The sequence below is a fragment of the Hemiscyllium ocellatum genome, chromosome 14, assembly GCF_020745735.1.
Source record: "Hemiscyllium ocellatum isolate sHemOce1 chromosome 14, sHemOce1.pat.X.cur, whole genome shotgun sequence".
Lineage (NCBI taxonomy): Eukaryota > Metazoa > Chordata > Chondrichthyes > Orectolobiformes > Hemiscylliidae > Hemiscyllium > Hemiscyllium ocellatum.
In genome coordinates, this window is record NC_083414.1 from 15,251,421 (window position 1) to 15,263,758 (window position 12,338).

The 12,338-nt window shown below is 40.0% G+C and overlaps 1 protein-coding gene across 2 annotated transcripts in view; it reads left to right on the forward strand.

Moving 5' to 3' along the window:
- The window catches only part of LOC132822259 (RNA-binding protein 5-like), a 50,345-nt gene extending 38,963 nt beyond the window's left edge, over window positions 1-11,382 (forward strand). For both annotated transcript variants that reach the window (XM_060835397.1, XM_060835398.1), the window contains exons 22-25: window positions 444-518; window positions 6,965-7,062; window positions 9,708-9,837; window positions 11,081-11,382. In XM_060835397.1, the coding sequence (XP_060691380.1) occupies window positions 444-518; window positions 6,965-7,062; window positions 9,708-9,837; window positions 11,081-11,206 (429 nt within the window). In that variant the 3' untranslated portion in view covers window positions 11,207-11,382. The remainder of the gene's footprint in view (window positions 1-443; window positions 519-6,964; window positions 7,063-9,707; window positions 9,838-11,080) is intronic.
- Window positions 11,383-12,338: the final 956 nt, after the last annotated feature.

Genomic DNA, 12,338 nt, shown 5'->3' on the forward strand with positions numbered 1-12,338 from the left:
GTTTTTATTTCGTCATTTATTAATTCCAAGTTGAAATTGTTCCCCTTTGAAATTGAGTCTGTGAACATAATTTTACTTGAGCCTTCGTCTGGTCTATTGGTCTATGATGAGAAATCATGCACCACTCTGACTTGTACCCAAAAAGATGCACTGGAAATGAATCTGAGACCAAAGAATGAAGGAAATTACTATGTTCTTAACAAATAGTTATAGGCAGGAAAACAGATATGCAAAATTCTACAATAAGTTGGCTGTTTTTAAAAAAAAATTGCTTTACAACTCTATGTAGACTTGAAACTGGATACACTGGCAAAATGCATTGTTCTTGCATATACACTGCAGTTAATTTTAAGTTCTGTAAATTCACATTGATTTATTTTAAGTTAGACTACAAATAAATCATAGTTTGTCAATTATTAAATATTTTCTCTTTGTACCTACAGCAAAATTTGGAAATTCGTAGAAGGTCGAGAATGTCTGACCGGGAACTTGAGGCATTAGAAAAATCAGAAAATGAAGTATGTTCTCTTGCAATTCAAGCATCAAAAGCAAAGAGCTCTGATAATTGATACAGCTGCCCTCCTGTTTCTCTTGTATATGTCACCATTCAGTAATAGTGACCAATAACATGTCAAATTTCCTTAATCCTGTTAGGGTGAAAGGAAAGGCTGGTAGATGTTGGGAATGCTGGATGACTAAAAAAAAATTGGCGTTTTGGCTAAGAAAAAGAAGGAGCTATTGCTCAGTGTAGACACAATAGATCGAATTAATCATTCATTTATAAAGTCAAAAAGTATGGGATACTGGGAGATTTGGCTATCTGGATTCAGAATTGGCTGGCTGACAGAGGGCAGAGTGTGGTTGTAGATGGACAGTATTCTGCCTGGGGGTCAGTGTTGAGTGGGGTCCTGCAGGGCTCTGTTTTTCGGCCTCTGCTCTTTGTAGTTTTTATAAATGACTTGGATGAGGAGGTTATGAGGTGGGTTAGTAAATTTGCAGATGAGACAAAGGTTGGAGGTGTCATCGATAGTATAGAGGGCTACTGCAGGCTGCAGCTTGACATAGACAGGATGCAGAGCTGGGCTGAGAAATGGCAGACAGTTCAACCTGGATAAATGCGAAGTGATTCAATTTGGAAGGTCGAATGCAAATGCTGAATATAGGATTAAAGACAGGATTCTTGGCAGTGTGGAGGAACAGAGGAATCTGGGTGTGCAAGTACATAGATCCCTCAAAGTTGCCACCCAAGTGGATAGGGGTATTAAGAAAGCGTATGGTGTTTTGGCTTTCGTAAACAGGTGAATCGAGTTTAAGAGCCACGAGTTTTGCTACAGTTCTACAAGTCCCTGGCGAGACCACATTTGAAATATGTGTTCAGATTTGGTCGCCTTACTATAGGAAAGATACAGATGCTTTGGAGAAGGTGATGAGAAGGTTTACCAGGATGCTGCCTGGTCTTGGAAGGCTTGTCTTATGAAGAAAGGTTGAATAAGCTCAGATTTTTCTCTCTGGAGAGGAGACCTGATTGAGGTATACAAAATAATGAGAGGAATAAATGGTCAATAGCCAGAGACTTTTCCCTAGGGCAGGATTGACTAGTACGAGGAGTCGTAGTTTGAAGATATCAGGAGGAACATATAAAGGAGATGTCAGACGTAGGTTCTTTATGCGTTGCCAGCAGTGGTGGTGGAAGCAGAGTCATTGGGGACATTTAAGTGGCTGCTGGATATCGCATGGATAGCAGTGAGTTGAGGGTGTGTAGGTAAAGTTATTATATTGTACATTAGGATTAAACCTCAGCACAACATTGTGGGCCAAAGAGCCTGTTCTGTGCTGTACTTTTCTATATTATATGTTCTAAGCCTTAGAGTATAAAGGCAGTAGGAGTATAGTAAAAGGGAAATCAGGAAGTTAAAAAGAGGACATGAGATAGCTGTGGCAAATAGAGTTAAGGGGAATCCAAAGGGTTTTTACAATATACTTAAGGACAAAAGAGTAACTAGGGAGAGAATAAGACCCCCAAGATCAGCACAGTGGACTTTGTGTGTAGCCACAGGAGATGGGGAAGATACGAAACGGGTATTTTGCATCAGTGTTTACTGTAGAGAAGGTTATGGAAGATATAGAATGTCAGGAAATAGGTGGGGACATCTTGAAAAATGTCCATATTACAGAGGAGGAAGTGCTGGATGTCTTGAAATGCATATAATTGGATAAATCGCCAGGACTTGATCAGGTGTACCCTCGAACTCTGTGGGAAGCTAGGGAAGTGATTGCTGGGCTCCTTGCTGAGATAATTATATCGTCGATCGTCACAGGTGAGGTGCTGGAAGACTGGAGGTTGGCTAACGTGGTGCCACTATTTAAGGTGGTAAGGACAAGCCAGGGAAATCTAGACCAGTGAGGCTGACATCGGTGGTGGGTATATTGTTGGAGGGAATCCTGAGACAGGATGGAAATGTATTTGGAAAGGCAAGGACTGATTAGGCATAGTCGACATGGCTTTGTGCGTGGAAAATCATGTCTCTCAAACTTGATTGAGGTTTTTGAAGAAGTAACAGGATTGATGAGGACAAAGTGGTGGTCTTGATCTACCTGGACTTCAATAAGATGCTTCTCAAGGTTCCTCATGAGAGTGTGTTTAGCAAGGTTAGATCTCATGGAATAAAGGGAGAACTAACCATTTGGATACAGAACTGGTTGCAAATGTGTTGCTGGTCAAAGCACAGCAGGTTCGGCAGCATCTCAGGAATAGAGAATTCGACGTTTCGAGCATAAGCCCTTCATCAGGAATAAGAGAGAGAGAGCCAAGCCAGAACTGGCTCAAGGGTAGAAGACAGAGGGTGGTGGAGGAGTGTTTTTCAGACTGTAGGCCTGTGACCAGTGGAGTGCCACAAGGATTGGTGCTGGGTCCACTACTTTTTGTCATTTATATAAATGATTTGGATGTGAGTGTAAGAGAGATAGTGAGTTTGCAGATGACACCAAAATTGGAGGTGTAGTGGACAGCGAAGAAGGTTACGTCAGATGAACGCTGGATCTTGGTCAGATGAGTGGCAGATGGAGCTTAATTTAGATAACTGTGAGGTGCTGCATTTTGGGAAAGCAAATCTTAGCAGGACTTATACTCTTCATGGTAAGGTCCTAGGGAGTGTTGCTGAACAGAGGGATCTTGGAGTGCTGGTTCATAGCTCCTTGAAAGTGGAGTCGCAGGTAGAAAGGAAAGCAAAGATGGCTTTTGTTATGCTTTCCTTTATTGATCAGAGCATTGAGTACAGGAGTTGGGAGATCATGTTGCGGCTGTACAGGACATTGGTTAGGCTACTTTTGGAATTTAGAGGAACCTTGATTATCCGAATGAGATGGGTAGGCGCTATTTCGTTCGGATGTCTGATTATTCAGTGAATTGATTCAGTGCCTCGCCTGGGGCTTGGTTTTCTGATAAGTCTGCTCCCTGTTCAGGAGACTAAGCAGCAGCAGACTGTGTGTGAACCCCTGCCCACCCCCCAACTCTGTCCAACACCCCTCTCCAAGGCAGCCAAACTGGACACCAACAACAAGACTACTGCCGCCGCCTTTTGGGAGAGTGAGTCTCCAAATAGAATGTGAGCACGCGCAACTTTTTACTGTCACATTTTGACAGGTTCCAACTTTGCCCTGCACAGGATGCTGTTGAGATATCTCTGGAAGGGGAGTTTAGGATACATACCTGTGTAGAACTCCAGGCAAAGTGTCGGGAGAGAGCAAGAGGGTTGGATGTCAGTCATTTGGAGACGGTGCCTGGGCTCCCATCAGTCCAGGACTGCTCTCGGCAGCATTTCAGTAAGCCAGGTTCACTTTTAATCGCTGTAAACAAAAGACTCAATCAGTGTTGGAAATGCATCTTTGGTGTAACGTTTCTACCAGGACCTCTATCTCCTTTGGATAATCAGATATTCGGATAGTAGAGGTTCCTCTGTATTGCGTATCGGAAAGATGCTTTGAAATTTGAAAGGGTTCAGAAAAGCTTTACAAGGATGTTGCCAGAGTTGGAGGATTTAGGGAGAGGTTGAATAGTCTGGGGCTGTTTTCCCTGGAGCGTCGGATGCTGAGGGGTGATCTAATAGAGGTTTATAAAATCATGAGGGGCATGGATAGGATAAGTAGACATGGTTTTTTTCCTGGTGTGTGGGAGTCCAGAACTAGAGGGCATAGTTTTAGGGTGAGGGAAAAGATAAAAAAAAACCTAAGGGGCAATTTTTTCACAGAGGGTGGTGCATGTATGGAATGGGTTACCAGAGAAAGTGGTGGAGCCTAGAACAATTGCAACATTTAAAAGGCATCTGGATGGGTATGTGAATAGGAAGGGTTTGGAGGGATATGGGCCGGGTTCTGGCAGTTGGGACTTGATTGGGTTGGGATATCCGGTCAGCATGGACAAGTTGGACTGAAGGGTCTTTTTCTGTGCTGTACATCTGACTCTAAATGGCGATGGCTAGCATGAGGGGACATAGCTTTAAATTGAGGGGTGATAGATATAGGACAGATGTCAGAGGTCGTTTCTTTACTCAGTAGTAGGGGTGTGGAAAACACTGCTTGCAACAGCAGTGGACTTCTCTCATTGTCTGTAGAATCAGGCAGTGCAGAGTTTATCTCCTATGAAAGATTCACAAACTTGACTTTCCTGTTTGACCCAATGTCTCAGTCTGCACCTGTCTCAGTGAACGGATCTCTGCATACCTTGACACTGTCCTGTTCTCACCTACTTTTGGGACACCACCACCAAGATGTTTGTTCCCCTGGCCCCCAACACTTTATCTTGACCATGGACATCCAGACCCTGAACACACCAATCCGCCACAACAAAGGCCATCAAGCACCGGTTTCTTCCTGTCAAGCCGTCCCAACCACTGCCCTTCCACCAACACACTCGTCTATCTGACTGGTCTGGTCCTCGCCCTCAACAACTTCTCCTTCCAATCCTCCCACTTCCTCCAAGCCAAAGGGGTAGCCATGGGACCCAGCTGTGCCTACCTCTTTGTCGGGTACGTGGAACAGTCCATCTTCTGCAATTACACCGGCACCACCTCCCACCTATCCCTCCGCTGTATCAATGACTGTATCTGTGCTACCACGTGCTCCCACGAGGAGGTTGTACAGTTCATTATCAAAACCTTCCACTCTGACCTCCAATTCCTCCCTTCATGGACCCCTCAATCACTGACAGGACTGGCGACAGATTAACCATGGATATCTACTATAAGCCCACCGACCCCCACGGCTGCTTAGACTATACCTCCCACGCCATTCCTTATTCCCAATTCCTCCCCTGCAATTCCCTTGCCTCCATCCAAGGCCCCAAAGAATCCTTCCACATTCGACATAAATTTACGAATACCTCTGCCAGTGTCATCTACTGTGTCCATTGCACAGTGGTCGTCTTTACATTAGGGTGACAGGACGCCGCCTTGCGGATCGTTTCAGAGAACATCTCTGGGACACTGGCACCTACTAACCCCACTGCCCCATGGTTGAACACTTCAACTCCCCTTCCCGTTCTGTCAAGGGCATGCAGGTCCTGGGCTGCCACCATCGCCAAACCGTTACCACCCGACGCATGGAGGAAGAACGTCTCATATTGCGCCTTGGAACCCTGCAACCACACGGGATGAATGTGGACTTTAACAGTTTCCTCACTTTCTCTTCTCCCCCCACCTATCACCAACTTCCTTACCTTCATCTACCTATCACTTTCTCAGCTACCTTCTCCCAAATTTCCCATTTATCTCTCAGGCCCCTGGCCCACAAGCCTCATTCCTGATGAAGGGCTTATGCCCAAAACGTCGCTTCTCCTCCTCAGATGATACCTGACCTACTGTGCTTTTCCCGCACCGCACTCTCGACTCGCCAGCTTTAAGGACATTTAAATAGTCATTGGATAGGCATATGAGCAAGAATGAAATAGTGTAGGTTAGTTTGGTTTTACAGGTCGGTGCAACTTCAGTGGTCGAAGGGCCTATACTGCACTGTTCTATTTCATATGTATGTTGACAACACTTACCTCACAATCTCTCTCTTTTCCATTGTCTCCAATATTTGTTGCTTTTGTGTAATCCAGTATCAGTTGTGGGAGAAATTATCAAATTATCAGTGATACCAAAGCCATTGGTCTCTAAGACATATTTCATTCTTCAGCCTCATTCTCCTTTTCCATTTTCTTAGGCTGAACTGAAACTCTTTACATTTTGTCATGTTTCACGTTGAGCTGAGCTTCTATTATCGATATGATCTACTTCCACCTTCTCATTTTAGCCTGTCTCATTTTGTGCTGTTGTTATACTTTATGCATCTTTGCATATTCCAGTGATCTATTGCCAGGTGTCTCATTCTCCAAGTTCTTTATTTCTTAATTGCAAGGTCTGCAATCTGTTCCCTAAGGCACACCAAGTCACATCACACCCGTGTGTGTTTGTTGACCAAAGTTGGCTAGGGTCACTTTGATTTGAAATTCTTGACTTTGTGAAATTACTCCATGCTGTTGTCCCTCCTGATCTCTGTAGCCCTTCAAACTGTACAGCACTTACCTGTTCACTCGTCCAATTCTGATCTCTTGCTCGTTACCAGTTTCCTTTGGTGATCATACCTAGCCCACAAGCTCGGCAATTGTTTCTGATACCTTCTTCTTGATTTAGGTGCTCATTAAAACCTGCCCCTCAGACTAGTTGGTTGCAGTATCTCTGACTGCCTCATTGGATAATGTTTCTGTCAAATGTTTTGGGCTGATTTGCTATTTTAAAGATCTACAAGTAGAAGTTATTTGCAATAACTGGATTGAGTAAGTGTAATTTGAAACACCTTGAAGCGAATGCAAATTAATGCCATGCAGGCTTTAACTATTTTTGCATCAAATTATTTTTAAGACTTAACTGAAATGAATTAATACCACAACCGATCTTTAAGCACTGTTTTCCCTACCCACGGTTAGATGAAATACCGAGACAGAGCAGCAGAAAGAAGAGAAAAGTATGGAATCCCAGAACCTCCAGAACCCAAGAGGAAGAGGTTTAATCATGCTGCCACCATGTAAGTTTTTGTCATTATTTTCAGGTGTCTAATTTGTCTTAAATGACTAAAATCCTGATCAAAGCTAGAACTTGATTTGAGTATGAACTAATCTTTGTCCGATTCCTTCTGCTTTTTCATGTTAGAAAAGGTTTTTGAATATGAATTTTATTTCTAAGTTGCTGATGTCAATTCCTCTTTTGTTAATTGAATTCTTTACAAAATATATAACCAGGCAGCCAATTAAAATTGAAGAAATTATTTAACTTGGTGTGATGAAAAATGCAGTGGGAAGAAATGAATAGAAAGCAACATGTAGTCACTAGCTGGTTTGCAAAAATGATCAGAACTGAAATCCACGTTAATACGCTTTGATAGCTTGGAGTCATAGACCTATGCAACATGGAAACAGATCCTTCAGTTCAACTGGTCCATGCCGACTAGATATCTTCAATTTAATCTGGGGTTCCATTTGCAAGCATTTGGCCCATATTTCTCCAAACTCTTCCTATTCGTATACCCATCCAGATGCCTTTTTAAATGTTGTAATTGTACTAACCTCAACCACTTCCTCTAGCTGCTCATTCTAAACATGTACCACCCTCTGTGTGAAAAGGTAGCTCCTAAAATGACTTAAATCTTTCTGCCTTCACCTTAAACCTATATCCTCTAGCTTTAGACTCCCCTACCATGGCATATCACCTTATCCATGTGCTCGTTAGTTACCATAGTTAGAATTAGAAAATAATCTGAATTTTGAGCAAACGCATTGTTTTCTTTCAGTTGTCTAATTTGAGTAACTGGATCATTTTAACCCTCTAATGCTAAAATTATTGATTCATCAGAAGTATGCTTTATTTCACAAATGAACAGGCCTAAACCTCAGATTTAATTTAGGCCAACACCTAGAAGAGAACCTTCCTTGAAGGAAAACAAGTAATTTTCTAAGGGCATGAAAGCAAAGCTGGCAAAGGTAAACTGGCAATTTAGGTTAAGGGATAGGTCAGTAGAGACGCAGTGCCAAACATTTATGGGGATATTCTAGAAAGCACAGACATTGACTGACATTCTCTCTGTGTATGCTGCCTTGACCCACTATGATCTCAAGCATATTGTGTTTTCAATACAGGTTCCACTATATGCAGTAATTTGCTCCTGCACAATAAATAAGATTATAGATCAGGTTTCTAAGGGATGGATCTACCATCAATGTATGAAACTCAAAGTCAGACAATTATGCAAAGATAGGTGACAGGTCAGAAAATTGGACAGATTATCTAAAATAGCTAATTAATCTTATAGTAATTATAAAGAGTAAAGAGAAAATCAGTCAAAAATATAAAAACCAGAAATTTTTTTTTGAAGTTACCAAGTTAAGTGAGTTATCCAGTCCCTGGATCCTGATAAATTTCATCCTAAGGTCTTTGAAGAAGCTAGTGAGAATTTTTATATATTTGATTTAATTTTCCAAAATTCATTAGATTTGGGTAAAGTTCTTTAATATTGAGCTAATTGATTAAATACCTGTAACATGAGTAGCTTGATAACTGTAGTTGTATTAATAAATATGAAACCTATGCTTCCAATTTCTCCATTGCCACCTTTCAGCTTTTTTTGAAAATGTTTGGTTCTTGTCTCTCACAAGCAGTTCCTTTTAACAAGGTTGTTTTTGGCTTATGTTCTTCTGGTTTTAGAGCCAAGAACTAGGGGGTATGGTCTCAATTTAAGAAATGAGTCATGAGCACTGAGTTTAAAAATGTTTCCGCTTGGAACCGAATGTGAATCATTGAATTATCTATCCAGGAGTTGTGCATGCTCACTGGGTATATTCAAAACTGCAATCCATGTTTTTGAATTGTAAGAAGGTTTGGAGATTGAGAAACTAGTGATCAGGTTGGGAATCAATCATGGAGTTTAGTAAATGCCAGAACAAGCTTGTAGCTTATTCTTGTATTCTTGGAATGTAGAATTAAGCCATTAAGCCTGTCAGTCCAGCTTCTTTCAATTAGATATGCCTGATCATCCACCTTAATGCCATTTCCTGCATTGCCTCATATCTCTTGGTGCCATTGTTAATCAGAAAACTCCCCAGTTGTCTTGTGAATTTAGACAATAGACAATACAGTAGGTGCAGGAGTAGGCCATTCAGCCCTTCGAGCCTGCACCGCTAATTTGATCAATAATTGAGGTTCTATGGCTCTCTAGGGTAGAGAATTATACAACTCACCACTCTCCTTTTCAGTTGTAAATGTCCTATCCTTTATTCTGAGACTATCCCTTGGTCTAGAAATACCAACGAAAGAACACCCAGCCTGTCACACCCTGCTGAGGATTTATACGTTTCACTGAAATCACCTTTTTTCATTTAGATTATTTCAAAGAATCTTATCTTTATGTGGCTAGTATTGGGTTGACACCACACCAGACTAAGCTATTGTAAAGATGATTATTATTTCAGAATTCTCAGCACTTGAAGGATTTAACAGGTATTGTGGTGAATTACTTCTATATCAAATAACCTTTCTTGAAAAGGGTTAAAGAATATTGGAGTGGAAATCCTGTTACATAACAAACATTTTCAAAAGAACAAATTGAATGCGTTTTCTGACGGTATGAGTTCTGTGCTTATGAAGATCAGAAACCAAAATATGTTTTCATTGCAACAGTGATTTTGAACAGCCAACAAAAAATGGTATTAACAGTGACAACATTGGGAGCAGAATGCTCCAGGCAATGGGTTGGAAAGAAGGCTCAGGGCTGGGTCGAAATCAGCAAGGTATTACAGCACCTATACAGGTATGGTACTTTGTTTTCTATTTTTTTATTCAATTATGGTCATTTGATGTAATTACCATTTAATATCAGTAATTGTTTGTTTGATTCACAAAGTTAATGCCTTGATATCAATAAATGTTTTGTTCTTGATTAATACATTCACAACTTTGAGAAATTGAAGTCTGCCAAGTTAATTTTCACTCTGCATTTGGTGGTCATGGCCAGTGTGATATTTTGGAATACTACCTGATTTGAAGCTGATTCTAAAAAGGATAGATTAGGAGCCAGTTGTGATGCTCACACTGTTGAGGTGCCGGGTACCTGCTGTTCACAACCAGCTGGTCTTTTACTTACAAAACTACTGTAATTAATCACTAATGAGAGATGAATAGGCGTGGAGTGATATTTGAGAATAAGGTTATTTGGGCATTCATAAAGTTCCCTAACTATTAAGTCATTTTGATTTTTACCTATGCATAATAAGGCATTGAACATGGGATATTAAGCCCACTTATTTCTGATCATAGTCGATGTACTAGTATCTACGTATGATTTCTCCTGCATCTTAGCATATTCTGTGGCCCAATTTACTGTTTAATAAAATGGATCTGCTTATTGAGTGATTTGGTGGAGACTAACTATATTTACATAGACAATATTTTTGATTGGATTTCTGTGGTATTCTGCATGGCTGCCAATTAAAGCAGCATTTTGAGACAAGTGGGCTAACAATCTGCCCCAAAATGTTTTGAACTTGTCTTTCAAACACAATCTTCAAAGATTTGAGCTGGGGTGGGAGTAGAATGATAAAATTCAGCAATTGTTTTCAAAATATCTATAAATAATTCAGATGTATTTGTTCAGTGTAAATGTGGAACTGGCAGACCTGTACCAATTCAATTAGGTTCACAATGAGGGTGGAATCTGCACAGTAGAATAATGGAAATTTATTTAAACATTTGTGGTGTTGGCATGAATGATTGTCAAAATATAGTCAAATATATGGTGAGGAATTATTAGCTACTATTAGCTGTCAACCTTTCAATATGGAAACTTTCTACCTTTATAACTGGGGAGTCATGAGAGGCTGTAGTTCTGCTTAAGTAATTGTTCATGTCTGAATGAACCCAAGATCTAATTCCATAACAGTTTGACTGCTTGGTACTTTTATCATTGTTTAGTTTGGTAGGAATGGGGAACATTTGAACATTTTTGAACTTGCATGATTTCTAAAGCATTCAGTTCAATTGATATTTGATTTCAGGCTCAAACAAGGATGAAAGGTGCTGGTTTGGGAGCACGAGGAAGTTCATATGGTGTTACTACTTCAGATTCCTACAAAGATGCTGTTAAAAAAGCTATGTTTACAAGATTTAATGAATTGGAGTAATTTGAAAGTGACTGTACATATGTAAATATTTTTTCCTAATTTTTGCTACTGGATATTTACTTGAGTAAACAGTGCAATTTGTCTGTAGGAAATGTAATTTTTTGATGCTTTGGTTAAATCTTATTTATGTTAAATGTACAATGTACATTTTGTATTGTCCATCAAGTGTATAATAATGTATCTACTGTTTTTTTTTTGCAGAATAAATTTTGAAAAGAATCCAAACACTTGTGTAGTCAGTTTCTACTTTGCAAGGCTGTAATTTTCAGAATTATAAGGGGTTTCTTAACTGCATCATAAATAATCCATTAAAATTGTGATGTGGAGTAGTTCTTGTGTAAGCGTTACTCTACTTCAGTCTTTAAGGTGAATATAGAATGTGTTTCTATTATTTGAGACTTCTGTGCCATTAATCCTGAATACTGTTTCAGGAGCTGCTGCGTTATTACTTTGAGTCTGGACTTTTGACCATGACGTTTATTTGTAAAATGTATCCAGATTTCCAAACATATTGGCCAACAATTATCCTTCAATCAGCACCTAAAACATGACCTCGTCATTTCATTTCTTTCATTCTGGAAGTTTGGTGTGTGCAGCTTTGCCACAATTCGTTAGCAGTGACCACTCTTCAAATGGTGCTTTAGTTTTAAAGGATGGTGAGGTGTTGTTTTTATGCCAAGTCCTATATTTGTAAAGGTCCCTTCCTCAAACTTCTAAGTATAAATTTTAAAATTTCAGGACCTACAAATAATAGGTTTATTATTATTAATAAAGGACAAATGCATTGCTACGTGAATGACAAAAAACAATTAACTAGAGCTACTTAACGTTACAAAGATTTCTTACTTGAGAATTCCTTTCTTCAGGAACAATGTTTTGAGGACAGAACCATTAAAACCATTTGTGATGTTGAATGGTAAACCTGATAATCTACATGTCATGTAAAACAATACAGGTATAAGATTTTAAACTTAAATGAACCACAGCACATCAGTTAATGGTGATGGGGGAACAAAATGTAGGCTGGAGATGCAACAAACATGTTTTCATTTTGGAGTCTAAAATGACATGCACAGCTAATGTCCAAACCGCTATTGCAGCAGGTTTGCCTGTCCTAATGATGCATTGAATG